The 27,245-nt window shown below is 43.2% G+C and overlaps 1 protein-coding gene and 1 long non-coding RNA gene across 5 annotated transcripts in view; one reads left to right on the top strand and one right to left on the bottom strand.

Moving 5' to 3' along the window:
• Senp5 (SUMO specific peptidase 5) overlaps positions 1-27,224 on the bottom strand; it is a 35,707-nt gene extending 8,483 nt beyond the window's left edge. For 2 of the 4 annotated variants that reach the window (XM_013114498.3, XM_005071562.4), the window contains exons 1-7: positions 27,027-27,224; positions 15,455-16,979; positions 10,308-10,413; positions 10,042-10,180; positions 9,879-9,926; positions 8,709-8,786; positions 429-566 (exon numbers count right to left, since the gene is read on the bottom strand). In XM_013114498.3, the coding sequence (XP_012969952.1) occupies positions 429-566; positions 8,709-8,786; positions 9,879-9,926; positions 10,042-10,180; positions 10,308-10,413; positions 15,455-16,949 (2,004 nt within the window). In that variant the 5' untranslated portion in view covers positions 16,950-16,979; positions 27,027-27,224. Of the gene's footprint in view, positions 1-428; positions 567-8,708; positions 8,787-9,878; positions 9,927-10,041; positions 10,181-10,307; positions 10,414-15,454; positions 16,980-20,269; positions 20,355-27,026 lie in introns of all 4 variants that reach the window. The other 2 variants (XM_040750943.1, XM_021228063.2) reach the window with 2 other exon arrangements.
• Positions 172-7,516, top strand: LOC121141967. The gene is made up of 2 exons (XR_005878954.1): positions 172-399; positions 7,125-7,516. It is a non-coding gene; the product is annotated as an uncharacterized LOC121141967 (long non-coding RNA).
• Positions 27,225-27,245: the final 21 nt, after the last annotated feature.

The following is a 27,245-nucleotide window of genomic DNA, read 5'->3' as shown; positions in this document are numbered from 1 at the left end:
AGGGAAAAAATGCAGTGTGTGAGTGTGTGTGTGTGTGTGTGTGTGTGTGTGTGTGTGTGTGTTTCCTTAAAATGCTGAATCCAGCCAGGCAGTGGTGGCGCCCATCTTTAATCCCAGCACTTGGGAGGCAGAGGCAAGCTAATCACTGTGAGTTCAAGGCCAGCTTGGTCTACAGAGTAAGTTCCAGGACAGTCACTGCTACACAGAGAAACTGTGTCTGGAAAAACAAAATAAGTAAATAAATAAAATGCTGAATCCAACACAAGCACATCTCTCCAAAGGGGCCGCAGATCTGACAACTCAGTCACGTGCCAGGACAGCTGTTCTCTCGTCACCTCAAAGCAGCTGCTGATGTCCACTGCTCTGTCTACAGCTATGACATGTCCTGGCCAATCACAGGTAAAAAGTAAAATAGAATAGTAACTTACCTCTACACAAAACTTAAAATGAATGCCTTGGGAATCATAAAATGAAATAATTCGATTGGAGAGTGTCACAGTAATGAGAGACCAGTGGACTTCCAGGTGGATAGGAATCAACAGAAGGCTCTTTTTAAACAAATCCACCTAATTAAGAGACAGAAAGGGAGCTATCACCATAGAACCAACAATATCATTCACCTACTGACCTTTCACCTACTAAAGATCATACAATGCGAAGTGGTAAAGCAGAATTTGAACCTATGTCTCATCTTAAAGCCCATGTTTGTAATCACTAAGTTAAAATACTTAATCTACAAAAACTAGTTTTGTCAGCCGGGCGTTGGTAGCGCACGCCTTTAATCCCAGCACTCGGGAGGCAGAACTCTGAGTTCGAGACCAGCCTGACATACAAGAGCTAGTTCCAGGACAGACTCCAAAGCCACAGAGAAACCCTGTCTCGAAAAACAAACAAACAAACAAACAAACAAAAGAACTAGTTTTGTCAACTGTCAGGTGTCTCTGATGTGTGAGTGTGCAGTATATGTGTATGTGTCTGAGGACAACTGTGTGGAGCTGGTTCTCTTCTTCCACCTTCTGCTTTTTGTTTTAAAACAGTGCTAGGGATCCTACTAGAGCTACTATTAATAGTACTAAAAAGGCAACAAAAGTTTAAAAAAATTAGCAGGGTGATAGTGGCATAAATCTTTATTTCCAGCACTTGGGAGGCAGAGACAGATCTCTCTGAGTTTGAGGCCAGCCTGACCTACAGAGTTCCAGGACAGGTTCCAAAGCTACAGAGAAATCCTGTCTTAAAAAACAAACCAAAAAGTAAAAAGTAAAGATCTTATAACCTCAAGCAAATCTACCTAAATTCAAATACTGGTTCTTTCCTTTTGCTTTGTCTTTTTTTTTTTTTCCGAGACAGGGTTTCTCTGTATTGTTTTGGAGGCTATCGGTCCAGCCCAGCCTTGAACTCAGAGATCTGCCTACCTCTGCCTCCGGAGTGCTGGGATTAAAGGCGTGTGCCACCACCACCTGGCGCTTTGTCTGTTTTATTTGCCCTTTTATGCCCTGATTTCATCAACTATAACATGTGGGAACTTATGCATGTAACCACCTTATGCAGTTCTAAAGAATGAGAGAAGAACATGACCACACACAGACGTGTGCTTCAGCACACTTGAACCCTGCAATCTCGTCTCCACTATTAAAATGGAGAAAGAAAAGATGCTTGATAATACTATACACCCTTTAGCTCAAATAAATCCTGAAAACCCTAACATAGTTGGGTAGTGGTGGCACAAACCTTTAGTCCCAGCACTTGGGAAGCAGAGGCAGACAGATCTGGGAGATTGGGGACAGTCTGATCTGTAGCACAAGTTCCAGGACAGGCAGGACTACACAGAGAAACTGTCTTGAAAAACAAAACCTGTCTTTTATAATCTATTCCACTCAAACTTCCAATGGATGGTTCAGTAGGTAAAGGCAACTGTCACCGAGCTGATGATCCAAGTTCAACCCAGAACCATCACTGTAGAAAGAGAACTGATTCCCACAAGCTGTCCTCTGACCTCCACTCCTGAGTCATGCCATGAGGGTACCCACACACTCACACATAATAAACAAATTGATGTAATTAAAAATCCAAAGGATAACAAAGTAGTAGGCACTCCAAAAACACCTATAAAAGGTGAGTTAGCTGGGCATCACCAAATCATGTAATCCCAGACTTTGGGAGGTGACAACTAGAGTTGCTCAAGGTCATCCTCTGATACAAGGAGAGTTCAGGAAAAAGAGACCCCATCTAAAAACAAATGAAATGTTGGGCACAGCGGCATGTGCCTAGAGTATACACACTCATGGCCTGCCTTTGTCTCAAAGGAAAAAGTTTGTGACCATTAAGATGGTGGGTGCAGCAGGTCAAGGTGCTTGCTGTGCCTGACAACTAATTCTGACCCTCAAAGTGGGAGAAGAGCCCCTAGTCCACAGAGCTGTCCTCTGACCTTTCCATGTGTGCCGTAGCATGCAGGCACCTGCATGCACGCCAACAAGCACACTACAACACACACAGAAACACAATTTTTATTTTTTTATTTTTTTTTGGTTTTTACGAGACAGGGTTTCTCTGTATTGTTTTGAAGGCTGTCAGTCCAGCCTGGCCTTGAACTCACAGAGATCTGCCTGCCTCTGCCTCCTGAGTGGTGCTGGGATTAAAGGCGTGCGCCACCACCGCCCGGCTGGAAGACAGATTTTTAAGTTTTAAAACTGTGTTTCTTGGGAGGCAGAGGCAGGTGGATCTCTGTGCGTTCGAGGCCAGGCTGGACCGATAGCCTCCAAAACAATACAGAGAAACCCTGTCTCATAAAAAAAAAAAAATCTGTCTTCCAGGTGGGCAGTGGTGGTTTACGCCTTTAATCCCAGCACTTGGGAGGCAGAGGCAGGCAATCTCTGTGAGTTCGAGGCCAGCCTGATCTTCAGAGTGAATTCCAGGATGGCGAGGGCTGTTAAACAGAGAAATCCTGTCTCGAAAAATAACAACAAAAATTTTCTTACATATTTTGTTATTATTTTGTTTCTTCTTTCTCTGCCTGTTCAAATTATCCATTAATTTATTTGTCTTTCTGGAACTGGATTTGGTGACTACATGATAATGAGATTTGAGGCCATTAGTTTTTTCTCTTCATGTGTTTGGGAAGAACCCACTGTGTAAATGAAGACAGCCATGAAGTCCTTCCTGTTTCCACCTGCTTAGCTAGGATGACAGGTGTGACCATGGTTCCTCCAGGAGATCTCAGTTGTGTTTTTAAAGTGTTCTGTCTACACACAGGAAGGGCTCAGCCATGAGGGCAGAGGGCCAACATCGCACGTCTATCTCATTGCTTGAGAGAGTTCTTACTGAGTCCAGGTCCTCATGTGACACCTTATTCTCTGCACGACTTCCCTGCACTACCTTGAGTTTTAGTTTTTCTTTAATATAAGCTTTAAAATTTTTCTTTGAAAAATATTTTTGCATGATATTTCTGGAGTGTCATGTGAAGGTTGAGGATCTTCTATGGTGTGGGTCTTAGGGACGAAATTCAGGTAGGGTTGGTGGCAGGGATCTCTGCCTGCTGAGCCATGTTCTCAGCCCTTATTTTCAGTTTGATTCATAATAAGAGAAGAATGTGTCTGCAACTGTCTAGTGTCCAAGTATATGATCAGCTCTTACAAATGTCTCTGGGGTACAAAATACATAAATAAATAAAAGTAGCTGGCTTGGATGGCCAGTTCAGGGCCAGCTTGGGTACACACATACTATAAATCTGTATGGGAAATGAAGGGGAACCAGAAGGGGAGCATAGGTTTGGTCATTAAAAATAATCTTTTTTTTTCACATTCTGTTTATTTTTGTTTTGATTTGATTTTTGAGACAGGGTTTCTCTGTGTGGCTCTGGCTGTCCTGAAACTCACTACATAGACTATGCTGGCCTCGTCCTCTGCTTGCTCCTGCCTCCCAGGTGCTAGGATTAAAGACGTGTTCTACCTGATTTTTTTTTTTTTTACATTTTAAAATTTACATTTGTGTGTGGACGGACAATGCATGTCACAGGTCATGTGTGGTCAGAGGTCATTTCAAGAGTGATTCCTCTGCTTCCACAATGTGGGTTCCAGGGATTGAACTCAGGTTGTCAGGCTTGGAGGTAGTCACCTTTCCTATGAGCCATCTCACTGGCCCACGTGTTCTTTTTTTTTTTTCTTTTTTTAAGATTTATTTATTTATTACGAATACAACACCCTGCCTCCATGTACATCTACACATCAGTAAAGGGCACCAGATCTCATTACAGATGGTTGTGAACCACCATGTGGTTGCTGGGAATTGAACGCATGACCTCTGGAAGAGCAGTCAGTGCCCTTACCCTCTGAGCCATCTCTCCAGCCCAGATGTTCTCTTTTTAAGGGGTATAATTATCCATGAACAATATACTTATGGAATTCTACTGAGTGTATTAAGTTTTGTGAGCGTACTTATTGTCTACGAGGTTAACTCAATGAGAAACATGTCCCACTAGCAATGTATTTTTATCAGTGTGTGTCTGAGTGTGTTGTATATACAAGCATGTGTGTGTCCTGGCATGTGAGCATAGGTGTCTGAGAACCCAGAAGGCACTATGTAGACAAGGCTATCCTCCAACTTGAAAAGGTCCACATGCCTCTCAGTATGAGTGCTGAGAGGTTTGGATTAAAGCCATGTACCACTACGCCAGATTCATTTGCTAGTTCATTCTGACTTGCTTTGCCCAGAATATCAGTTAAGTGTCAATTTATTTTCAAGAATACATTTTCATGTTATTTTCTTAATTTCTTAGCACTTAGTATATGGCTGGAATATTTTTTTAGTTACCCTAATTTGAGAATTCAGAGAATACAATAATTTATTTTCATTTAACAAAGTGATATTTATTTTGCAAATATTTCCTATGAACATGGCCAATGATCTCTAAGCAATCATGCCTACCTAATGACCTTAAAGATGGTAATGTTTGGGGAGCCAAACATTATATGTGCCAAAAAAGCACATGTCCTGTGATAAGAATTATCCACACACAAAAATATAAATTTTAAAATGTAAAAACCAAGCTAGGCGTGGTGGGCCACATCTTTAATCCCAGCATTCGGGAGGCAGAATATAAAGCCAGCCTAGCCTCCAGAGCGAGTTCAGGACAGCCAAGGTTACACAGAGAAGCCCTGTCTGAAAAAAACAAACAAAAACCAAAGTGACACTCCCCTTCTGTCTGTTCCACAGTCTCCACAGGCAAGCTGCATTAAGCACTCTCTCATTAGCTTTTATTTACTGGCTGATTTGTAAGTGCCATGAGATATAGAGAAAGAGCTTTATTTTCCTCATCTATGACTACTAGAAAAGTACTTGGCATTCCTCAGCTGGGGAAAGTGCTTGTCCCAGCACTGAGGAGACTGAAATAGTTACATCCCTAGAGTATGCTGGCCAAAGAGCTCAGTCTACTTGGCAAGATCCAGGACAGTAAGAGACTGTTTGAAAACACAAGGTGGGTTAGGAGCATGCTTATTAATCCTAGCACTGGGAGGTACAGGCAGGTGGATCTCTACATACTGAGTTCCAGACCATCCAAGGCTATATAGAGAGGCTGCCTCAAAAAACCAACCAACCAACCAACCAACCAACCAACAAAAAGGCAAGGTAGATGGTTCCCTAGAAGAACAATATCTAATTGTCATCAGGCCTCAACACATATGTGCACATACAAAAACCAAAAACCAATACTGGGTTTCACATTTCTTGAATTCCACAATGGTAAGAACAAAAAAACACTACTAGTATGCTAAGCACATAGGTCTTGCTTTTGGGTTGTTTTTGAGATAGGTTCCAAGAATCCTGACTGGCACTGAATTTACCACACTCTTGCTTCAGCCTTCTGCATGTTAGGGTTATAGACCCTTGGCCACCATACCCAGTCACCTAGAGTGTATTTCAAGTTCTTACCAGTACCTACCTTCACCTCATTCACTGCTCTGGTATTACTACATCAAACAAAGTCTGCCATGAAGTTTACCCCAGGAGAGAGAAAGGACAGTGAGTACATTCTACACACCATGTAGTGAAACATACTGGGAGGGAAAAGAAGAGTAAGAGGAATTAGGAGTGATGCCACAGTGATAGCACCTGTCATCCCAGCACTGGGGAGGCCAAGCCAAGAGAATGATGAGTGCAAGAGCAGCCTAAGTTATACACAAAGATCCTAGTTTGAGGGAAAAGAGAAAAAAGAGTGAGCCATATGTATATAAACACACACACACCAGAAAGTGAGAAGTCCTTGAAACTAAAATCAAGTGTGCACAGCTGCAGCCTGTGGCTAAGGAAAGAGGTAAAATGAGGTGTGATTTTAGTCTTTGGTTTTCAAGTTATCAATTGCAGAACTAGATATTGCCTTCTAACTGTGAAAGAAGGTAAGATATAGAAGTTGGGGACATGACTCAATGGTTCAATGGCTGGGGCACTCACTGCTTTTGTAGTGCCCATATGGTGGCTCCTAACCACCCTTAACACTGTTTCTGAGGCATCTTGGTTTTTACAGATTTATTTATTTTATTTCATGTGTTGAGTGTTTTGCCTGCATAATGTAAGTATACTTCATCGATGTCTGATGCCCACAGAGGCAAAAGAGGGTGCCAGATCCCCAGGAGACTGGAGCTACAGACAGTTGTAAGCCATCATGTGGATGTTGGGAGCCAAACCAAGGTCCTCTGCAACAACAGTCAGTGTTCTTAACCACTCAGCCATCTCTCCAGCCCCGTTAAAAATAATGGTAAAATTAAAATTAAAAACCTTTAAGAGTTAATGGCATGTCTTTAACTTCTGGCTTCGTTAACATTTTAATAGTTTAAAATATATTTACTGCCCAGTGGTGGTAGTGGCAAACATTTAATCCCCGCAGTTGGGAGCTAGAGACAGGCAGATCTCAGAGTTCAAGGCCAGCCTGATCTACAGAATGAGTGCCAGTACAATCAGGGCTACACAGAGAAACCCTGTTTGAAAAACACACCAAACAATATATATATATGTGACTAAAAACCATAAAGTTTACCAATGACTTAAGCTGGGGTATGAATTAATTTTAAAACTTTAATTTTACTAAAATTAGCAATTTCATAAGCATCTTTTTACAAATGTTTTTTTTCCAGATTTCTTTAAAATAAAGACCTAGTGATTGGATCATCAAAAAATTGAAATGAACATTTGGTGAGTTTCAATGTAAATCATGACAATTAGCATTTTACAATTATGTATTCTACAATGTGTTTAGTGGTTTGCTAAATATAATCTCACTTATTCTCCCAACAAAGTAAGTACCACAGTTGTTCTTATCCTACAGATGGGTTTGACTTTCAGAATATTTAAGCAAATGTACTTAAGTAACAGCTAACTAAGTCACCGAGCTGGCACATGAATTCTATCTCAGATTTGTATACTTCAGATATTGTACTTGATATAAAAGTATTTCCAAGTCTGGAGATCATCCTCGGTTATACAGCTTGGGATGTCTAAATGAAGAAATAAATCTTATATTCATCGACTTAAGAGTTATTCTTGGGTGGGTTGGTTGGTTGGTTGGTTGGTGACAGGCTCACTGTATAGACCACCTGGTGGGTGTGGAAGGTGCTATGTAGAAGTAGCCTTGAACTCACAGAAATCCATCTGCCTCTACCTCCTGACTGCTAAAATTGAAAACATGTGCCACCTTGCCTGGCTTCTTTTTAAAATAACAACAACAAAATAAGAGTTTCCCATAGTCCAGACTAGCCTCAAACTTCTGATCATTCTACCTCCACATAGGCTTACAGAGTCCAGCTAAGACTCACTTCATCTCTCCAGTCCTCCCAGTCAGCTTACAAATGAAAAGTAAACAAACAAAAGGACGGGCAGTGGTGGTGAACACCTTTAATCTCAGCACTCGGGAGGCAGAGGCAGGCAGATCGATCTCTGTGAATTTGAGGCCAGCAAGGTCTACAGAGCAAGTTCCAGGACAGGCTCCAAAGCCATACAGAGGAACCCTGTCTCAAAACAAACAAAACCAAAAAAGTGAAAAGTATGGTGGCATTCCTCTACCTAGTACTCAAGAGGCAGAGGCAAGATGATGAGAAGTTCAAGGCCAACTTTGGCTACGTATTGAGTCAGAGCAGCTTAAGCTACATGAGTTTGAGGCCTTCTGTAAAAAACAAAATTATTTCTGTATTATTTGAGTTTGAATTTATTAGTAAAATTCCAAAAATAGACTATAAAGAGGTTTCAAGTGTTTCCACTTAGGAATAGTGAAGAAACCTTGTAACTGACACTATGGAGGCTGAACCAGGAAGACTGGGAGTCGGAGACCAGCCTAAACTACATAGCACTCATAAAGTCAAGGCTAGAGTTGTAGCTCAGTGACAAAAGCACTTCTTAGCACATGAAAGGCCCTGGCTCGATCTCTAGCACCACCAGAAAAAAAGAAAACGTTGTGACAGAGTCACTGAAGGCACTGTAGATATTTTTAGCATCTTATTCTAAGTCAGCAGTCTAACATAGACAAGTTAAATGTCTTGTCCAGGGTGGCCAACGAGCTAACGGTAATGCTGCAGTGGTACTGGTACTCCCCGTACAGCACACTCTAACCCACAGACCAAGAGCTCACTAGTGTCCTAGTCCCAAACATTAAAGCATTACATGAGGTCCTGACACCACCTAGAGCAGCTTAGCCACTTCAGCTTCCGTATAAAAGGAAACAATACCTTTTTAGTCCATCTCTTAACTCCATTGTAGCCTTTGGTCACCAGCTGTCTATGAAAAAAGCTGTTGAAGAAGTGGACCTAGAACAGCAAACACAGTCAACCAGGTTACATGCCACGCCCAGGTTCAGCTTCACAAGAAAACAAACCAACAATTTGGAAACATAAAACGAACAAAAGAGGAATGAAAAATGTTTTTGTTTTTTTAAATTTGAGGGGCTGGAGAGATAGCTCAGAGGTTAAGAGCACACTGGCTGCTCTTCCTGAGGTCCTGAGTTCAATTCCCAGCAACCATATGGTGGCTCACAGCCATCTGTAATGGAATCTGGTGCCCTCTTCTGTCCTGCAGGCCATATGCAGACAGAATGCTGTATGCATAATAAATAAATAAATAAATCTTTAGAAAAAAAAAAAGAATTTTAGAAAAAAAAATTGAGATCGGGTTTCTCTATGTAGCTCCATCTGTCTTGGAACTCATTCTGTAGACCAGGCTGGCCTGGAACTCAGAGATCCACCTACCTCTGTCCCATCATTCCCCCCCTGACCTCCCCTCCCCCAGTGCTGGGATTAAAGGTGTGGGCCACCATGCCCAGGTTTTTTTGTTTTGTTTTGAACTTCTGATCTCCTGTTTCTACCTTCTAAATATTAGGATTTGAGGGCCAATCTGGGATACATAATGAACACTGTCTCAAAAACTAAATAAATAAAATAATGCTAGGATCCCAGCACTTGGAAGGCAGGAGAATCTCTTTGAATTCAACGTCAGCCTGGTCTACAGAGCTAGTTCCAGGACAGCTTGGGCTGTTACACAGAGAAACCCTGTCTTGAAAAAACAGAAAGTTTCATTTTGGTTCCTTTTTTTTTTTTTGAAACAGGGTCTTAAGTAGTCCATGCTGGTCTCAAATTTCCTATGATGCCATGATGATCTTGAACTTCTGATCCTTCTGCCTCCACCTCTCAAAATACTGGGATAAAAGGTTGTATACAACTGCACTCAGCTTAAGCAAAAACAATCTGATAGTAAATATGGCAGACTCTAATGCACAACCAAGACAATCTAACTCATTTAATCTAAAGAATATCAGATAATTACATATTGTTTAAAAGCAAAAACTTAATAGCATCTTACTATTAGTAACACAGGAACACTCATGAAGAGGGAGCGCCACTTACTTTGTCTGGGACTGCATCCATTATCAGCTCCCCATACATATTAATAACCTGTAAAATTAAAGCCCACTGATTAGTCCTATACAATTCAGAACGTCCCCAGGCATATGTTTTGTTAGCTAACCCCTGTGCAAGTTTCTACCCTGAAGACTCACGATGCACTAACCTGGTCATTCAACCAATTCTGACCATCCAAGGTGGCCAGATCATCCATATCCAGCATGTGCTTATTGTAGAAGATGCGGAAGTTGCACTTTTGATGTCTGGCCCGGTAGTTTGTTATTTCTCTATTGATAAATGGTTTTCTAAAACAGATTTTGAAAGAAAAGTTTTAAATAAAATGTATTTTTTCAACATAATAACGATTTCCTTACTCTTAAGGGAAAAGTTGTTTTCAGCCTTTAGGGCTTAACTTTTACATTACTGACATACCTATTAGAAAAGTCTTCATTAAAGACATCTTTTAATCTCCCAAGGACATCTTTTTCACTGAGTGGGACCAAACTTCCATACTTTTTCATAACCTCATCTAGGAATCCTTTTATAAAGGGAAAAGAAAAACATGGGAAATTTTTTTCAGCAAAGTTGTTCTCATAACACGAAATACATCTGTTACAGCATACAACCATAATCTGTAGAAATACAGTTACATTACTTTAAAAAAAATGTTTGGGCCTTCGCCATTGTAATTCACAAAGAGATGCTCGGAACTATCATTTCACATTGGATTTTTTTGTTGGTTCATTGTTGATCTTAGCCAAAAGCTAGACAAGCAATTGGGGATGGGGTGTCTTTTTTGAAGCCAGGGTTCATATACAGGATGGGTCTTGATCTCATCAACCTCCTTACATGATAGGGTTACAGGTGTGTGCCACCATGTGTAGTTCAGACTGTATTTTTAAATACAAACACACTTAGGGGCTAGTCAAGACATGTCCAAGCATAGTGATGCGCTCCTGTGGTTCCAGCTAGGGAGAGGCTGAGGTCAAGGAGCACTAGGGCACAGGAATTCTGGGACAGTCGGGTGTGTATTAGGAGGTGTGGCCTGTTGGAGGAAGTGTGTCACTGGACTGGGGGGTGGGTTTTGAAGTGTCTGACTGCCTGCAGATCAGGGAGATAGAATTCTTGACTACTTTTCCAGTACCACCGTGTCCACCAGAGTGCCACCATGTTCCCCGACATGGTAATGGACTAAACCTCTAAATGCTTTCTTTTTTTTCTCTTGGGTGAGACGGGTTTCTCTGTAGCTTTGGAACCTGTCCTGGAACACTCTCTATACACCAGGATGGCCTCAAACTCACAAAGATAAGCCTGTCTCTGCCTCCTGAATGCTGGGATTAAAGGTGTGTGCCACCACTGCCTTGCTAAATACTTTCTTTTATAAAGTACCTTTGTCATAGTCTCACTTCACAGCAATAGAACAGTGACTAAGACACCAGGGCAACATACCAAGACGTTCTCTTAGACACGAAGGGGAAGGGAGGGAGAGAGGATGAGAGCTAATCATCTGGTTAAATATGTCCTTCCCACCCCCAGTAGTTAAAAAAAAAAAGAGTAATTTCTTTTGAAAACTTTAAAATTGGTAAGATTGTCATCACTGTATTATTTCAATTTGATCATGTTAATGCAACCCTGAATTGGTCTCAATGGCATGTACCTGTAATCCCAACACTCAGGAGGCCAAGGTAGAAGGATCATGGCAAGTCTGACGGCAGCTTCATTCACACAGCAAACTCCAGACTACATGGTGAGACCTTGTCTCCAAACAAAGGGCAAACCCACTAACTACTTAGGACACTGAATAGCCCTGTGAGGGAAGCCTTACAGGGTAACAGTGAGCAAGGTTTTCTGTCTGTTATCTAGGCTGGTCTAAGACCTCCCAGCTAAGCTTCCACAGCAGCTGGGATTATAGACTAGGCCTAGCTCTACAGAGACCTGTTTTTTTTTTTTGTTTGTTTGTTTTTTTGTTTTTTTATGAGACAGGGTTTCTCTGTATTGTTTCGGAGGCTATCGGTCCAGCCTGGCCTCGAACGCACAAAGATCCGCCTGCCTCTGCCTCCCGAGTGCTGGGATTAAAGGTGTGCGCCACCACCGCCCGGCCAGAGACCTGTTTTAAACGGAATTTTAAAAACAGCTTTTATTATTTAGTTAGTTTCGGTGTAAGAGTTCTCCCAACAGAGCTACATCTACCCCAACGAAACAATTTCAAAAGGACCTTTCAGCCATTATAAAGCTGTCTTCCAGTCAATTCCTGTATATATTTATTTAATGGTTTCAATGATGATGACCACTGAGCAAAGTTCCCAGGAAATAAAACCCCAACATTACTTGAAGCAGGTAACAAAGAAGCTGAGGGAGGCTTAGGGGCTCACAAAGAACGCAGTTTTGGGGTTGGTGCTGAAAAGAAAGAGCAACAGCCTCTCACGCTGACAGTTAAATCTGGACTATGATGGGAAAGCTGTAACCAGCTCCTTCTGTGGCTCCTAACTGGTTTCTGCTAGGCTGTCGATTCAGAATGGAAGGGACTCCACTGCACAGAGAAACAAAGATGAAAATCCTGTTAATCTCCCACCAGAGTGGCTACCAACTTTTTGCAATGCTGGGAACCCAACATGCTAGACAGAGCACAGAATTGCACCCCCAGCCCTTCATTTCTTTATTTTTATTACACTCATTCATGGTGTTTGCGTGTGGACAGTAAGGTACACTGCCAACAGCATACAAACAGAGGTCAGAGGACAGCAAGTGCCTTTACCCTTTACCCAGTGAGCCATCTCCCCAGCCCAGCCCTAGGTTTTTTTAAATCATTACCTGATTCTCCACCCAAGTCTATTGGAGACTCTAAGAATAAAGTACATAATGTTTTAACATTTTCTATTCTCATTATCTTATATGATGGGTGCTTTTTTGTATATATGTCTGTGTACCACATGTATGCCTGATGCCCAAGGATGCCAGAAGAGTGTCAGGTCCCCTGGAAATGGAGTTACAGATGGTTATGAGCAATTATGTGGGTGCTAGGATTAGACCCTGGGTCTCTGCATGGTAAGCCAGGTCTGTTAACCACAGAGCTATTTCTCCAGCCCCAAGAGTATGTATGTTTGCTATATTCCCAGCCTCCCCAGCCTTTATATCTTAATAGCTATCTTGTTTTTACACAGGGGTCTTATCTTATTTCTACATGAAAGAATGGCTCACAGGAGTCAGGAAATCTTAACATTTGGAAAGACTACATTTAAGTGAAAATTATAAAGGTAGAAAGAGAATATTAACTCCACAACGCTGTCCTCTAACCACCCACACAGAAACATCATGTATGCACATAAAATAGTAAACTAAAAATAAAAATTTGAATTGCTTTAAAATGTCATAACGTTGGAAGGATAGCTCAGTGGTTAGGAGAATGTATTATTCTTCAGAGGACCACAGTTCAATTCTCAGCACCCTTACCGGGTGGCTCATAATCACCTGTGAATCCTCTGGCCTTCACTGGCACCTACACTTGCAAGTCATATACTTACACACACACAGACACACACACACACACACACACAATTAGAAATAAATTAAAATGTAGTAATGAAATTCATTACTTTGTATGCTAACTTACAGCATAAATATTTTAAATTACAAAATGAAACCATAAAAAATTATATCCCAAAGAAAAATGGAGTGGGAGGAGATGTCCCAAACAACAAAAATTAAATTTTAGGTTCTATAATCTTGATTGATATTCCTTAAATTAAAAAAAAAAAGCCGCTTTTTTACAGAGAAATCAGGCTGGAACTGACCTGACAGCTTCCTCCTACTGGCTAGCTTTCAGAGAGCTGTGCAGGCTGCAGGGGAAGAACAGACATCAGTGGTCTTGCCAGCACTTGACCCTGAACCCTGAGTGCTCCAATACTAACAGGCCAAGCAAGATGTGCCCACTGGTGAAGACTACGATGTAACCAACTTTCTGGCTGGATCTGATACCTACTCCACAGGAAGGCATCCATCCCTGATACTGAAAACCTGGTCAAAATCCCATGGGCTGGGAGGTTACAGGCTTAGTGGGGAACCTACTACTGTTTTGTTTTATTTTGTTTTTTACTAAATGGGCAACTGTCAAACTGCCTTCTAAATATTTATGTTTAGAACCATAGATTAGTACTTAACCTCAACCAGAAAAGACTCTTTTTGCAGTATACAGTGTTTAATGCAGAGACTTGTTACTGGTCAAAATGTTGAGACTAGGCAGGGCTGTGGTGGCTCATGCCTTTAATCCCAGCACTCAAGAGGCAGAAGCAGGTGGATCTCTGGGTAGGAGGCCAGCCTGGTCTACAGAGTGAGTTCCAGGACAGGCAGAGTTACACAGGGAGAAAAAAAAATGCTGAAAATCAGCGACTATTCAGTGCTCAGTCAGCCGTAACTGGGACATCTATGGCAACTCCTATAATGCGCAAGGACAGAGTGGGTGTTGTGAAATGCTGTCCTCTGGACATGTCATGACCATTGTTCTCGTGAGTTCACTGCAGCTATGGTCACCAGCACAACGTAAAGCCAACAAAATCAGTCAACATCCTAACAGGCAGCACCATCCAATTAGGACTCAGTGGGGACGGATGGAGGGAACAAAAAGGGAAGGGGGGATGTGTTGGGGGTGCTAGGGAGAGAAAGTTGGGGTTGCATGTAATTAAGATACGTTGCATAACACCAGACATGGTGGCACACATCTTTAGTCCCAGCACTTGGGAGGCAGAGGCAGGAGAAGCAATAACAAAAACTTTAAAATTTCTGTTAATGCAACAATAAACAATGTTGTGGTATTAAAGAATGTTGTATTTTGGGAGTGACAACTCTTGGCAATTACAATTAATTTAGCAGAACTAGACTGAATGGTAGTCAATGGAAGCAGAGATCAATGTATTCTGCTAGTTGCTATGTTCATAGAAACCAAAATACAATCCAAACAATCCAAAGAAAAAGTATGTACAATAAAATGCAGTTAGACACAAAAGTCATCAGGACAGAGCTCAGCTAATAGAATGTCTGCCTAGCAAGCATGAGGACCTGAATTCAATCCACAGCCCCACATAAATCATGTATGGTGACAACATACCTGTAATTCCAGCACCTGACAGGATCACAAGTTCACAGTCATCCTTGACTATGTTTAAAGCCAACCTAGGCTACCTAAGATTCTGTCTAAAAACAAAGACACCCAATCTTTTAAAATTCTCATGTGTAGTCTGTAAGACTGACTGGTGAAACAAGTTTAAAAGGTAATTTGGCCATCCTTTTAAAATGTTTAAGTACCAATATTCTTTCACCAGCAATTTGAATGGCAATTTAACTTACAGAAACAAGTGTATAAGAGAGTTCATTGAACCCTTATAGCAAAATCAATACAAGTGTCCATCAACAAACCGGAAGTGAGCTAAGCAACATCTCCATAATGGAGTAGCATAAAAAGCATCACGAACATCGATGGCTTAAAGGGAAAGCCATGTGTGGGAGGTAAACCAGGACTCTCTGGAAAGGATAACAGACAGCAAGTGTGGGCCAGCGGCTGGAGGACAACAAAGAACAGGGCATACCAGAGAGGCAGGTGGAGAGCTGCTCGTCATCCACTGGAGAAGCCTTCTGACTGCTCTGACCACCTGCCGTTTGGCTTTCTCCTTTGAGCTCACTGCACACCAAGGGAGCATCCAGAGGACTTTTACAGTAAGGGTGGTCCAGCAGCTTAGAACTCAGAATGTTCTGCTTGACAGACCCATCCTCCTCCATCTGGAAGTTCTCATTCTGAGCAGGCTCTTCAGACACATGCCCATCTCCACTACTCACAGATGTGTCTGCTCCGGACACCGACAGTCTCTCTCTGTCGTCACTCACAGCACTTGTCCCGCCTTCCTGACTCAGAGCCAGAACTGCTCTTTCCGTTTCGGAAGTGAATGTGTTACCAGAAGGATGCTCTGTTAGAGGGACCTCATGGATTTGCTCAGTACACTCCCACTTAGGAGAAGAGGGTGACTGGTCCCAGGCATATGTGGCACTGCCATTCTGTTGGTCAGAGGATGCTTCATCTAAACTATGCTCCTTGTCCAAGAAAGGGCTTTCTTCACTGTGGCCATCAGGCATATGAGAGTTTTTTCCCTTCACCGCAACACTGCTGTCCATGTCTGACAAGTATGGCTGACACCGACAAGGGTCTTTAGGTTCCGGGGAAGGGACTGGGCTGCAATTGCCACTCTCAGTGTTATCCCCAAGGTTCTCTTGATGGTCCCCAGTGACCTTCTGCACCCAGCTTCGCTGGGCTTTTCTTAGCTTGCAAACTCTGTTTTTCGTTCTGAAGTGCTGGGATCTGAAAATCCTGTACCGAAATCTAATCATGGATAATTTCTCATACATCATAAGAGACACTTTGACTCTTCGATGTTGGTTGAGTTGGAACTTTTTTGGAATCAAGGGTTTCCCATTCCTGTGGTGCTCTAGCCCTTGGTAGCAGCCATAACAAATGCGCTTTCTATGTCTGTTCAAGACCACAATCTTGCCACTCTCACCTGGACTTTGGCTCTCCCCATTGAACTTCATGGGAAAGTCTGGAGCCTGTGGGCCTGTCCTAGTTTTGTGACCACTGGCCTTACCTAAAACAGTATTTGCTGACAAGCCAGTAACTGCCTTCAGGACACTTTTCTCTCTGCAGTATTCATGGTCCAAGTTCTTTGCTGATGACAGTAACTTATCTGCTTGGAGTTTCAGGAGACTCCTTGAGGAAGAAATGAAGTGCTTAGTGTCCTTTCTTTTCACTTTGGCATACAAAGTGCTAACATTCTGAGTAGCCACTCCAGACTTCACCTTTGCACAAAGAGGTACATCCTGAATCCATGATTTCTGAATGTGAAGAGCCTTCTTACTACACTGGAAATGCTTCAACTGTCGACCCCAAACAACTGGCCTTCCCAGCCTAGCTTTCAGAAAGCATACGTTCTGAGGAAAATAGAACTTCTTAAAGCTTCTAAACCCAGTATTCCATTTCTCAGTAAAGGCTAAGTGAATTCCTTTTTTCCATAGAATTCTCTTCTGTTTTTTCATTTTTCTGATGCATAATGAGAACTGATGTACCTAAACAGAAAAAAAAAGCAAAGTTAAATTTCAATGTAAATATAACATAAAGACATATAGAAGTTAAGATCAAAGAAATGAAAAAGAACATACATATTCCAAGTTATTCTCTCAGCCATAAAGAAATCCTACTTGGCCGGGCGTTGGTGGTGCACGCCTTTAATCCCAGCACTCGGGAGGCAGAGGCAGGCGGATCTCTGTGAGTTCCAGACCAGCCTGGTATACAAGAGCTAGTTCCAGGACAGCCTCCAAAGTCACAGAGAAACCCTGTCTCGAAAAACCAAAAAAAAGAAAGAAAGAAAGAAATCCTACCTGATGGAGGTTCCCACTGCAAGAGCTGGGAAGAAGACATGAGTATTGAACGTTTTCTCTAAGCCTGCCTCTGAGGGGGATGCTTCAAGAATTGGGGAAGCTGAGGCCAGGTGGACCTCAATCTCTGAGTTTAAGACCAGCCTCTTTTACATAGTGAGTTCTAGGTTCTAGGTCAGCCAAGGCTGTATAGTGACACCTTGTAACAAAACAAAACAAAAAACCAAACCCAAAAGTTGTCAGGCAGTGGTAGTTAACGCCTTTAATTCTAGCACTCAGGAAGCAGAGGCAGACAGATCTCTATGAGTTCAAGGCCAGCCTGGTCTACAGAGTTAGTGCCAGGACAGCCAGGACTACACAAAGAAACCCTATCACAAAAAAAAAAAAAAAAAAAAAAACAAAGCAACCAAAACTTCTCAGTATATACCAGTTTCTGTTTCTGTGATTTCTTTTTATTTCATGTGCAGGAGTACTATCCTGAAGGCATGCAGGTGCACCACGTACAGGCCTACTGGCTGAGGAGTTCAGAAGAGGACTGTAGGATCCCTGGAACTGTAATTATAGATGGTTGTGAGCATGTGGGTGCTGGGAATTGAACCTGAGTCCTCTGCAAAAGCGACAAGTGTTCTTAACTGCTGAGCTGTCTCTTCAGCCCACTGCATCAGTTTCTAATGGGACATGTAAGGCAAAGGCTCAGAAGAGAATTTCTGGGTTTTTAGTACTTGAGCCACTTACCAGCCACAGAAGTTCTTGTACTGACTCTGTTTCTTATTAGCTAAACAGAAGAGGGACCAAATACCACTTCAGATTTCATATCTACTTATTTATAACTTGCCCACAACTTTCCCTGGCAATTTTTTTAAAAGGGCAAGTATCTTTGGTCCACACAGCCATCAGCCTTAAGGAGACCAGGCTCCACCTACAAGTCAGAGTCTAAGTGTCTATAAAGAACAAGACTTCACCAGCAGCTCTCATCCAGTTATACTGGCTCTCCAGTAAATGTAAGGACCACAGACAAACACAAACACACACAGAATTTCAGGAACAGAGGTGAAGGGTGAGAAGGAATAAACGAAAATCAGACATAAATCCAGAACAGTCAGTGCCAGCCTAGCATGCACAAGGCCCTGAGTTCAATGCCCCAAATCAATAAACAAGACACGGTGGGGCTGGAGATAGAGTACTTGCTTAGCATCACAAAGCCCTGGGTTCAGTCCACAGTATCACCTGAAGCCAGTCATGAAGGCACACACACATAATCAGCTCTAACACTCAGGGAATGAGCTAGACAGAGCAGTTCAAGGTCAGTAGGAGAAGGGTCATCAGTCTGACACAGCTATGAACCCTGCAAGCTACAACCTACCAGAAAGATGGGCCTACTGGAGCAACACTGGCAGAAAAGCCATGAGGGCACCAACCAATTTTCAGCGAGACTGAGGCTGGCCCCCACAGATGGTCATTCACGCCTGGTCCTACAAACCTGGTCAGAACCCCATGACTAGGGTCCTACAAGTAGCAGAGCTCTGACTAGAACATGGTATCACACTGCCTTCTCGCTGTTTATGTCTATACCCACAGACTAGAGCTGTGGGTCAGAGAAGCTTCTGTATGCAGCCATGCTCAGCTCTAACAGGGATATCTGTATCATATTCCCCAAGGCTCAGGGAACAAGGAGCGGAAAGAATGGGGGGGGGGACGTTGGTGGCACACGCCTTTAATCCCAGCACTCGGGAGGCAGAGGCAGGTGGATCTCTGTGAGTTCGAGGCCAGTCTGTCTACAGAGTGAGTTCCAGGACAGGCTCCAAAGCTACACAGAGAAACCCTGTCTCGAAAACCAAAAAAGAATGTAAGCGGGCAAGATAAAGTACTATGGAACGCTGTTTTCTGGATGTAGCATGGCTGTTGCACCCATGAAGTCACAGCAGTGATGGTTATCATGGATGGAGGAAGGGCTCATTCTCTCTTCCTTGAGGAGCTATACACAATGAAAGGCTACTGGGGGAGGGGAGTCATATTATTCAGTAGTGTAGCACTGGTTAAGTTATTCTGTCTTAAGTAATAACCTCTCAACTCCTCACCCATGCTCCTTCATGCAACTCTAGTTAAATTTAGTGGGACACCATAAAAAGGAGGGGGGGGCTGGGTGGTGGTAGCACACACCTTAAATCCCAGCACTCAGAGGCAGAGGCAGAAGGATCTCTATGAGTTCAAGGCCAGACTGATCTACAGAGCAAGTTCCAAGACAGACAGGGCTACCAGAGAAACCCTGTCTCAAAAAATGAGAGTGGGGGAGGAGAGACAGAAGAGAGGGAAGGAGGGAGAGATCGAGCACTAGCTATGATGGTTTGCAGAAAGAGTCTGGTTTTTGGTTTTTTTGTTTTGTTTTGTTTTTTTGGTTTTTTCGAGACAGGGTTTCTCTGTATTGTTTTGGAGGCTATCGGTCTAGCCTGGCCTCGAACTCACAGAGATCCGCCTGCCTCTGCCTCCCGAGTGCTGGGATTAAAGTCGTGCACCACCACCACCGCCCGGCTTGCAGAAAGACTTTAAAAAGACAAAAGCCCACCAGGTGCAAAAAGCAGAGGCAAGAGACCACAAATTAAAGATCAACTTTGGTGCTATATAATGAGACCCTGTGAAACATGAATCAATGAATGAATGAATGAGCAAAGGCCCCCCAAGGACAAAGATAATGAAAGAGGAGATAAGACAATAAAATTTCTAAAAGCAACAGTCACACTTGGTGGAATACACCTTTAATTTCAGCAGAGGCTGGAGGATCTCTGAGTTCAAATCTCTAATGAGTTCAAGGCCAGCCTGGTCTACACAGCAAGTTCCACGTCAGTTAAGGTCACACACAGTGAGACCTTGTTTCAAAACATAAAAAGCAGATGAATGAGTAACACACTCAGGTCAAAAAAAGGCAATGCAATGAAGTAAGCTACATGACCTCAGAAAGGCCCCAAATTAGAGGTAATAAATACCTATGGAAGTTAGGAGTGTGGATGGAGCTGAAGAAGGAAGGTCTCGGGAAGTCTGAAGAGGAAGTTCCACCCCAGATCCTGCCTCCTACCCGGAGAGAGAAGATGAGTCAGGAGAGTCACGCCAGTAAGGACACAGGGCAGAACAAGCTGAGCTAATGGAGCTCAGGCTGTGACCTTGCCCTCCTCATAAGTCATACTGCTGATGAGGAGAAATGGTCGTAGATATTTAATGCTCCCCCAAAAGGCCGAACAATTATTCTTCAGTGCATTCTGACGTCAAAGAAATGTATGAGGCTCTAGATCCTAATTACCATGCCCTTTCTTCCCCAAGAGTAGAAGTTCACTCATCAGAAAGGGTAAAACAGATGTCCTATAAGGACAACCTGAAGGAGAGTGACACAATCAATGAGACACCTTTCAACTCATCCTCAGATTGTGGCAATCCTCCAGAAAATCCATAAATCAACACATAGATATTCCTCCAAGTCGGAGCCCACAGAGTCCCTGCATTAACTGTCCAGGATGTGATGTGAAGTTTCTTCTAGTAAACACTAGTCGTCGCACTGGTTCCTTCCTCACTAACACACTAACAAACATACACTGATAACCAGCACAAAGATTAAATAAATGTTATCAATGAAAAATTCTATAAAAAGCTTAACAAAGAGTCAGGTGGTGGTGGCCCATGCCTTTAATCCCAGCACTTGGGAGGGGGAGGCAGGCAGACCTCTGAGTTCAAGGCTAGCCTGGTCTACAGAGAAAACAAAAACAAAAAACTCACCGAAAGAAAGGCAAAAAACCCAAAGTCACGATATATAGAGTGTTAATAATAGTCCTAATGCATAAAGAACTCATAAATTAATAAAAAGCCAGACAGTGGTTAACACACATCTTTAATCCTAGCACTCAGGAGGCAGAGACAGGCTGTGAGTTAGAAGCCAGCCTGGTCTACTGAGTGAGTTCCAGGACAGTTTCCTAAGCTACAGAGAAACCCTGTCTCGAAAAACAAGCAAAAAATAAATAAATCTTGATAACCTAATGAAAAAAATACATAAGCAAGCAATCACAAATAAAGATTTCTAAATAGCCCTTAAACATAAAAATATGTTCAACTTCACTCATAAGGAAAGTTGTCACTCATATATGGATTTTAGACATACAGCAAAGGAATACCAGCCTACAATCCACACCACCAGAGAAGCTAGGAAACAGAGAGGACCCTAAGAGAGACATACATGGTCCCCTGGAGAAGGGGAAAGGGACAAGATCTCCTGGGCTAACTGGGAGCATGGGGGAGGTGAGAGGAAGTTAGGAGACAGAGAAGGGGAGAAGAGAAGGGGAGAGGAGGTCATGAGGGAGCAGTTAGATTGAGGTGGGGGGGTAATAGAGGAGAGCAAGAAAAGAGATGCCATAAAGAGAAATCTGGCACCAGGGAAATGTCCAGAGATCTACAAGGATGACCCCAACTAACAATCTAAGCAATAGTGGAGAGGCTACCTTAAATGCCCTTCCCTATAATGAGGTTGATAACTACCTTATATGCCATCCTAGAGCCTTCATCCAGTAGTTGATGGAAGCAGAAGCAGACACCCACAGCTAAACACTGAGCTGAATTCCTGGAATTCAGTTGCAAAGAGGGAGGAGTGATGAGCAAAGGGGTCAAGACCAGGCTGGGGGAACCCACAGAAAGAGCTGACCTGAACAAGGGGGAGCTCATGGACCCCAGACCAATAGCTGAGAAACCAGTATAGGACTGATTCAAACCCCCTGAATGTGGGTGTCAGTTAGGAGGCCTGAGCAATCTATGGGGCCACTGGTAGTGGATCAGTATTTATCCCTAGTATACTAGTATACAAATGGACTTTGGGAGCCCATTCCACATAGAGGAATACTCTCTCAGCCCAGACACACAGGGAGGGCCTAGGCCCTACTCCAAATGATGAGAGACTTTGAAGACCCCCCCCCAACATGGAAAGCATCATCCTCCCTGAGGAGCAGAAAGGGGATGGGATATGGGGTCGGTGAGGGGCAGGGGAGGAAGGGAGAGGGAACTGGGATTGACATGTAAAACAAGCTTGTTTACAATTTAAATTTTAAAAAAAGAGAAAAAAAGTCACAATAAAGAAAAAAAAAGAGGTCATGGTCAGGGCTATGCTCAAAGATAGTGTTAGCTCACATATGTCAATGTGTCAGCACTAATAGGCACAGAAAAACTGTAACACAGTCTCCTTCAGAAGATAAGTTACTTTCTTTACAGCAGACCATCTCTCCAGCCAAAAGATACTTTGTTTTGAAGGTATCACCTCTGTAGCCCAGATCTACCTCAAATATGCAATCCTCCTGACTCTGCCACCTGACAAAAAAAAGGCATTTTCAAATTTTGCTGATGGAATTCCATACTGACATAATCATTCTAGAAAAGAATTTGGTAAGACTTGATAAAAACCACAAAAGTACTCATTTTTCAATCTGACAACCTTACTTGAAGCAATTTGAACAGAAGACGCTGCTATGATAATAATGACAAGGCTACTTACTTGTTGCAATATTGTTTATAATAGCAAATAGTCAACCAATGCCTTCAGCAAGAGCATGGTTGAAAAAAACTAGTCTATCTACATGATGAATGAAGCTTCATCAGGGCAAGCATTCTTTAGGAACCAGTATGCAATGATTTACAGCATCCATTCTTAGATGAAGAAGGCAAAGTTCAGATGAGTTCAAAGGTGGGAGGTAGAAGAATGAAGAGGGAAGGGCTAGTCCTCTGTATGTTTTTCCTGCTGGTCTGGCTTCAGGACATATTTAAAGATGCACATCTTAAATGAACCTAGCTTGCTTGCTTTTCCTCTCTGCAGTACTGCAGATTAAACTAGGGCCTCATAAATGCCCAGCAAGTGTTCCCCCAATGAGCTGTATCTCTTAGCCCCTTTACTTCAAATGTCTAATACAACCACACCACAAAAGGAGAAAACTGACAACTTTAGACAACAATATTCTGACTACATGCTCAAGAGCTAAAGACAGAGTGTATACAGATACTGCATAATGCATAGCAAATCTGCTTTTCCATAGAAGTAAGAGTCAACTCTGATATTATCAGTATTCTAAAGTTGAGCAAATAAGTAAAACATGCTGTGGATAATTAAAGCTAGACTTTCCATCACTAGAGAAACAATGAATCATGAAATGAGACAAAACTGGAGGTAGAACTCAGTGTCTGAAGCAGGGCGTTGGTGGCGCACGCCTTTAATCCCAGCACTTGGGAAGTAGAGGCAGGCGGATCTCTGTGAGTTCGAGACCAGCCTGGACTACCAAGTGAGTTCCAGGACAGCCTCCAAAGCCACAGAGGAACCCTGTCTCGAAAAACCAAAAAAGAACTCAGTGTCTGATATAGACATAGATATGGATGTGTATATACACAGACAATATATTTCTTGACTGTCAATGTAGAACACAATTCAGTAAACAATGAGCATCCTAACCACCAGATCCTGGTTTCTAAATATACTCCTCTACTCAAAGAAACGGCAGCATGGTGACTCAAGCTTGAAATCCCAGCACTCTGGAAGTTGAGACAGGAGCATAAGGAAACCAACATCATCACTAGTTATATAGCCTATTGGAAGGCCAGCCTGAACTACAGGAGACCCTATTAAAAAAAAATCAGAACTGAGCAGAGAAAGAAAAATATGAATCTGAAATGTCACTGTAGTGCCAGAACATACACAGGGGCTCAAAAAATAATGCCATGTCAAAAAGATATACCAACACAGTCTCATGATGCCCAAAAATGCACCTAGCAACCAAATCATGATAGTTAGAACCCAAGAATATAATAAATACCCTGTGTAAAAGAGAAATAGAGAGAGACAGGGTTTCACTATGAAGCTTTGGCTGGTCTGAAAGTTGCTGTATAGATCATGCTAAACCTTGAACTTATAGAGATTGCTTGCTTCTGCCTCTGGAGTGCTGGAATTAAAGGCATGCATTACTATGCTCTGTATAATTTTAAAGTGAAACAAAAAAGGTACAAGGGACATCTTCCTCATACATAATTTCCAATAAAAAAAAATACAGAATGAGCTGGGCATGGTGGCACATACCTTTAATCCCAGCAAGGGGTAGGGGGTATAGAAGCAGGGGATCTCTGTGAGTTCGAGGCCAGCCTGGTCTACAAAGTGAGTTCCAGGACAGCTAAAACTGTTACACAGAGAAACCTTGTCTCAAAAAACAAAACACAAAAACAGAATGAATGAAAGAAATGGAAAAAATAAGATCTGCAATCTCTCTAAGAAGTAATTGACTCAGCCAGGTGTAGCTACACTCCTATAACCCTATAACTCAAGAAGCTAAGGCAGACAGATCTCAAGATCAGCTAAGCAGTCAGACTCTGTGGCAGAGGGGGGAGGGAAAGAGAGGAGGGGGAGAGGGTGGAGAGACAGAGAGGAGAGAGAGAAAGAGAGGGGGAGGGAGAGAGAGAGAGAGAGAGAGAGAGAGAGAGAGAGGAAGGGAGGGAGGGAGGGAGGGAGGGAAGGAGGGAGGGGGGAGGGGGGGAGGGAGGGAGGAGGAGAAAAGGTGAAGTGGTAGAGACTAGGAGATGCCTCAGTAGGAAAAATGCTTGCAACACAAACATGAAGACCTGATTTTGGGTCCCCAGGACCCACATAAAAGCTGAACACAACAAAACATTACTATAATCCCAGACCTGGATAGTAACAGAAGACAGATCCTAGGGTTTGATGGTCAAACAGTCAGCCAAATGGGTGAGTTCCACGTTTAATGAGAGATCCTGTCTCAATAAATAAGAGTTGTAGAAGCAATTCAGGAACCACCCACACACAGCCTAGAGCACCCCACCCCCATGTGACTAGAAACTAGAAAACTATGGAGAAATGTTTTCCAAGTTCTGTGGGAAAATTGTTTAACAAGAGATTTTGGGCCCACCTAAGAACTAAAGACTGAAAACAGAAAAAGGTTTTCAGACTGGTGACGTACCAAAGTATGCATCACCCATATGCCTTTCTCAAAGGGCTACAAGAAGTACCATGATAAAATAAGGGAGCAAGTCAAGAAGACATGGGAACTAGGGGCTGGAGAACCAGGCTCAGTGCTTGCTTAGCATGTGCAATGCCTTGGGTTCACTCTAATAATAATAATAACATAAATTAAAGTGAGGGAGAAAGACAAAAAAAAAAACAAAAGAAAGGCAAGGGACTGGCTACCATGGAAACCAACGTGGGAAAGCAGGTAGATGGCTCAGGGCTTAAGAGCACTTGTTCTATTCCTAGCACCCACACGGTGCCTCCCAACCATTCATTACACCAGTTCCAGGAAATCCAACACCCTCATAGGCAACAAACAAACATATGGTGCACATACATGCAGGAAAATATGCATGTACATTTTTAATATAAAAGATGGTGGGGGCAGAAGTGAGAGCAGGAGAGAAAAGATGTGCAAACTGGACTTGTAATCCCAACATTGGGAGGCTGAGACAGGGACCACTGCAAGTTCAAGGCCAGCATAATCTACACAGCAAACTGCCTCCCAACCTGAGCATACATGAAATGTTTTAGGAGCAGAGTATCAGGAATCTGAGATATATGTGCAAAGGACTCCTAAATGAAGTCAAGCATCTCCCACGCCTTTTCTAAAGGTCTAGCACACAAATGAAATGCTGTCTCACAATGAGAGAAACTGGTGAGTTATCCTTCTTATACCAGTGTTTTAGAGATAAGCACAAGGCATTTGAGTGACTAGGTTTCTTGGATGCTGCACACTCAAAGCACAGATTGCAGTTAAGTTCCAACCACACAAGATCCTGGTATTTCTCTTGGCACCCTTCTCAATACTAAGCTTAATCTGGACAAAAGACAAAAGCATAATTAGAACATGTACCATGTGTCCTGAATATTCTTTTGTCGTTGTTGTTTTGTTTTGAGACAGGGTTTCTCTGTATTGCTTTGGAGCCTGGCATGGAACTCACTCTGTAAACCAGGCTGGCTTCGAATTCACAGAGATCCGCCTGCCCCTGCCTCCAGAGTGCTGGGATTAAAGGCGTGTGCCACCGACGCCCGATCTGAATATTCTTAAATGGCCTTTTAACCAGAACCTCGAAAATTTTCATTCAATTAATCCAAGTAATTTGTATAGGTGTAAGAACATGCCTACATTCAGGGGGGTGAATTAAAAAAACAATACCAAATGGCAGGCTAGAGCTTCAATTCAGCTTCTCCGGACTCTTAAGTACAAACTTTCATGACCTTCCTGCATCCCACTTCCCCCAACAGAATGGTCCTGCAGTGGATCGGGGTTAATACTGTCCAGCACAGATAAAATAAAAAAGTTGCCTCCCACCAACCTAAAGCCCAAGAATACCAAGCTTAAGCATGGTGGGAAGGAACCAAAGCAAGGAGCAAGCAAAGCTGTCCGATCAACTCAAAGCCCTGGACTTCGATTCGGCAAGAGCTGAGAGCCAGCCTGACAGCTAAGCTTCAGCGAAGCTTCCCGTGGCTTCCGGAGGAGCGGCCCGAGAAGCGGGTTCTCTCTCTTTCTGTCTGTCTGCCTGTCTGTCTGTCTCTCAAGGCTCGTGCTGCAAGGTAGAAAGGAGGGCCGCGGTCCCCGGAGACCAGCGCCCACTAGGCGGCCTGCAGCGCGGCCGTGGGGAAGCGTGCGGGCCTCGGGCGGCGCTGAGCTGGCGTGGGGAAGGGCTGGTCAGCAGCGCTGCGGACGCCGGGACGGCCCCGCTCCCACTTACCTACGATCTTTGCTCCCGGCACCTAACGCGCCGGCTGGACGAACGCGGCAGCGGCCGGGACCGCTAACTCGCCCACGCCCACACCCACACCCGGAGAAGCCCGGCCAGCGACCGGGACTCCGGCCTGCTCGCGGCCGGCGGGGCTGCCGAGCTTCCTCCCAGCCGCTGAGCGAAACCGGCGCCTGCTTTTCGCGTCACCTCCTCCTCCTTCCTTGCCCT

The sequence above is a fragment of the Mesocricetus auratus genome, unplaced genomic scaffold (genome assembly GCF_017639785.1).
Source record: "Mesocricetus auratus isolate SY011 unplaced genomic scaffold, BCM_Maur_2.0 Super-Scaffold_100008, whole genome shotgun sequence".
Taxonomy (NCBI): domain Eukaryota; kingdom Metazoa; phylum Chordata; class Mammalia; order Rodentia; family Cricetidae; genus Mesocricetus; species Mesocricetus auratus.
The sequence above is the reverse complement of the archived record's forward strand: the minus strand, read 5'-3'. Positions and strand labels throughout refer to the sequence as shown.